General features: G+C 48.9%; 1 protein-coding gene across 1 annotated transcript; it reads right to left on the bottom strand.

The window, feature by feature from the left end:
- Positions 1–770: 770 nt before the first annotated feature.
- Positions 771–3716, bottom strand: INSL5 (insulin like 5). The gene is made up of 2 exons (XM_038752680.1): positions 3443–3716; positions 771–1015 (listed from the first exon to the last, which is right to left on the bottom strand). The coding sequence occupies exons 1-2, from the start codon at positions 3714–3716 to the stop codon at positions 771–773; spliced, it is 519 nt and encodes a 172-aa protein (XP_038608608.1).
- Between the last annotated feature and the right edge of the window lie 214 nt (positions 3717–3930).

Here is a 3930-nt window from a genome sequence, read left to right on the forward strand (position 1 = left end):
CTCAGGTGAAGGGGTATTTTTCAAGAAGGGAATAGATCTCCTTTTGACAAACCATCAAAAAGGATGAGAGAGTTGATGGAGGGTGAGAGGGAGCTGGGAGAGGTGAGGGAAAGGTCTATGGAGTTCCTAACCGATGGTTTTGATTGTCTTTGCCTGTGAGCGTCTGTTTATCCAGATGCAAGTGTATGCATGAGCATGTTGGTGGGATAGTTAGTGAATGTACACACAGGTGTGTGGGGGGGGCGGGGGGGAGGTACGCTTTCTGCAGTCGGTTTTTGCGGTCTCCTCAGCCATATGGAGGATGATGGATCCGTTGAGAATATCTGGACTGCGTTTTTGAAGTCCCAAGAGGAAAAGCACTCTCGAATTGCACAGACTAGTTACTGATTATTAATCGTTGTAATTCTGGCCTACTGCAGAATCCCACGTTGAAGAAACCAGAGGGAGAAGGCCAGGAGATGTCGTGCGCATTTATTAGAATTCTACAAGCATCTGGATCTGGAGCAGCAGGTGGGGAGTTTTGCCGGGTTTGAAATTAAGCCCTCTGGGGAGAATGCTTTCGTTGGTTCTTGCCCCACCAAAACTCCCCCACATTGTGTTTGCTCCAGTAAATCCGGCTGACAGAGGAGAAACGAGCTCGATAGAAATCGGGGAAACGTCGGTGTTGAAATGAAGCCGGGCCTGGGAAGCTGGGATCCATCGGTGCCCCCTCACCCCACCCCCAGTGAACACCGGGGAAAAGCTTCCCCTATCTGGCCCTGCCCTTCCCCCTAGCAGAGTGAGCTCAAGTCTGTTTTCCTGCAGCCTTTCTGGCAGCAGGATGTGGTGAGGGGCGTTTTCAGGTCACGACGCTCTTGGGAGGTGTGAGACAGGGGGCCCCACGGTCTCCCCGCAGCCCCGGGTCTGAAGTCGGGGTCGGGGCCGGACTCCACGTTTGGCTGCAGAATCCAGTCCTCCCAAGTCTCACCCGAATCCTCCCTGTCATTGGAGCGTGGGAAGAGGGGGCTTCTCTCCCCTGAAGAAGGGAGGGAAGGAAGAATGGAGGGTGGAGAAAAAGGGTAAAAGACAAGGAGGGAGCGAAGGTAAAATGGAAAATAGGAGGGAAGAAAGAGAGAAGGGGAGGGAAAGAAAGGAGAGAGAGGGATTAATTGCAGGTATTTTTATTAGTAGTAGTAATAATAATAATAATAATGATATTTGTTAAGTGCTTACAGTGCTTAGAGAAGCATCATAGCTCAGTGGAAAGAGCCCAGGCTTTGGAGTCAGAGGTAATGGGTTCAAATCCCGCCTCTGCCAATTGTCAGCTGTGTGACTTTGGGCAAGTCACTTCACTTCTCTGTGCTTCAGCTCCCTCATCTGTAAAATGGGGATTAAGACTGTGAACCCCTGTGGGACAACCTGATCACCTTGTAACCTCCCCAGTGCTTAGAACAGAGCATTGCACATAGTAAGCGCTTAATAAATGCCATCATTATTACTATGCATCAAGCGCTATTCTAATCGCTGCAGTAGGTACAACAGGTTAGACACCATCCCTGTCCTACGTGGGGCTCACAGTCTTAATCCCCATTTTCCAGATGAGGGAACCGAGGCCCAGAGAAGTGAAGTGACTTGCCCAAGGTCGCACAACAGGTAAGTGGCAGGGCTGGGATTAGAACCCAGGTCCTTCTGACTCCCAAGCCTGTGCTCTTTCCACCTGGCCAGGCTGTTTCCCATTTTCCCGTGTGAAACACCAAAGACAAAGAGAACAATATCGCTCTCAAAGAGCCCAAGGAATACAAAAGGGGAATGAGCATCTAACTCCAATGCAGTTCTACACTTGCCCTGGTGGTAGGAGGGATGGCAGGAAATAATAATAATAATTGCAGTATTTGTTAAGCGCTTACTATGTGCCAGGCACTGTATTAAGTGCTGGAGTGGATACAAGCAAATCGGGTTAGACACAGTCCCTGTCCCACGTGGGGCTCCCAGTCTCAATCCCCATTTTACAGATGAGGTAACTGAAGCCCAGAGACGTTGTGACCTGCCCAAGGTCACACGGCAGACAAGTGGCGGGGCCGGGATTAGAACCCATGACCTTCTGACTCCCAGGCTTGTGTTCTATTCACTACACCAGGCTGCTTTTCATAATCACCAGCACATCCCAACTAGTTGCAAAACCATCTGGCCAGAGGGCCCTACCCACATATTTAAACCTTCCTCTGCTTGTCCAGCTACAGACCGAGAGACTCCTTGTAAAGCCACACTGCCCAGTTGCTCCTTAGCAATGACTGAAAATCTAGAAACCTCTCTTATTGTTGGGTAGGGATTGTCTGTATCTGTTGCCGAATTGTACTTTCCAAGCGCTTAGTACAGTGCTTTGCACAGAGTAAGCACTCAATAAATCCAATTGTATGAACCCAGTATCCCCCAGTGATTGCCCAACATGGTTGCATGCATAAGGAGTCATTTAGGGGGGTTGGCAACAAGTAGCTTTAGTTAGTCAGATATATTATTCTTGGCCATTTTCTACAAGGCTTTTGTTAGCGCAGGACAGTCATTCATTCCGTTGTATTTATTGAGCATTTACTGTGTGCAAAGCACTGTACTAAACGCTTATGACATGCAATGAAATCCTCCAGCCTGAAACCAAGGGCCCTCGATTGGGTTTTAATGTGGCAATGTTATGAACTGGCTCGAACACTTGTACTGGATTCAACAACTTGAACTAAAGATTTGGGCAAATAAAGTTGGATGGATTTCCAAGCTAGTCCACTGAGCTATTCTTTTCTCCCAGCAGTGACCACCGAGTCTCAAACTGGCATCACCAGTCTAGTGGAAGCCCTAGAATCTGTTCGTAAAATTTTCTTTGCCCTTCTGAATTGAGAATTTGGGGCCTGAGTAGAGTGCCGTTGATTTTTTTTTTCACATCAACCCCAGCAATTCATCCTCTCAACATCCCTGAGGTAAGGCATTTTAATCCCCGCTCTGTCACCTGTCTAGCTGTGTGACCTCAGGCAAGTCACTTCCCTGGGCCTCAGCTACCTCATAGGTAAAATGGGGATTAAAAGTGTGAGCCCCATGTGAGACAGAGACTCTGTCCAATCTGAATGATTTATATCTACCCAAGCGCTTGGAACAGTGCTTGGCACCTAGTAAATGCTTAACAAGCATTTACAAGCATTTACTACAATTATGAAGAAACTGAGGCCCTGGTGTCCCAGGTCACCCAGCAGGCCAGTGGCTGAGCCAGAAGTCGAACCCAAGTCTCCTAAACCCTGATCTCTTCATTCATTCAGTCGAACATATTTATTGAACACTTACTGTGTGTGGAGCATTTGGGAGAGTACAATGCAACAATAAGCAGACACATTCCCTGCCCGCGATGAGCTTACAGTCTAGAGGACTGTAGACTTTCTCTTTCCCCTAGGCCTTGCAGTGAGCAGTTTTCTCCCCCAGTTACCTAGTACGTCCTCCAGACCGAGATCCAAATGACGCTTCCATCTGGACCCCCCGCACGTGTAGATGACCGCTCTGATAAACTCTCGCCCGCAGAGCTTCACGGTTCCTTCGCTTCTGACTTCCAAGATGGCTCCTAGGAGAGAAAGGAGAGACAGGAGCAGCAGGGAGATTTTCATGGTGGCAGCGATAGTGACCACTGGCCAAACAGAAGACCACTTGGAAGTTGAGTCCTGAAACCCAGCCCGGCAGTGGTCTGGGAAAACCGGCCAAATCATGGCCAATTTATAGTCACTCTCCCTCCACCTGGGGTGGACACACGGCTCGTGATATTTGTTGAGCACAGATGCTAATGGGTAATGGGTTTTTACGATTCTACTCAAACAGTCATTAAGTCAGCAGTACCACCTGCCTTCCCTGTTGAGAGTCTCTCTGCACGTCAGGGGCATTTCCCTAAACTCCCATCTCCGGCCCCCTGCCCCTCTCCATCCA

The sequence above is a fragment of the Tachyglossus aculeatus genome, chromosome 10 (assembly GCF_015852505.1).
Source record: "Tachyglossus aculeatus isolate mTacAcu1 chromosome 10, mTacAcu1.pri, whole genome shotgun sequence".
Taxonomy (NCBI): domain Eukaryota; kingdom Metazoa; phylum Chordata; class Mammalia; order Monotremata; family Tachyglossidae; genus Tachyglossus; species Tachyglossus aculeatus.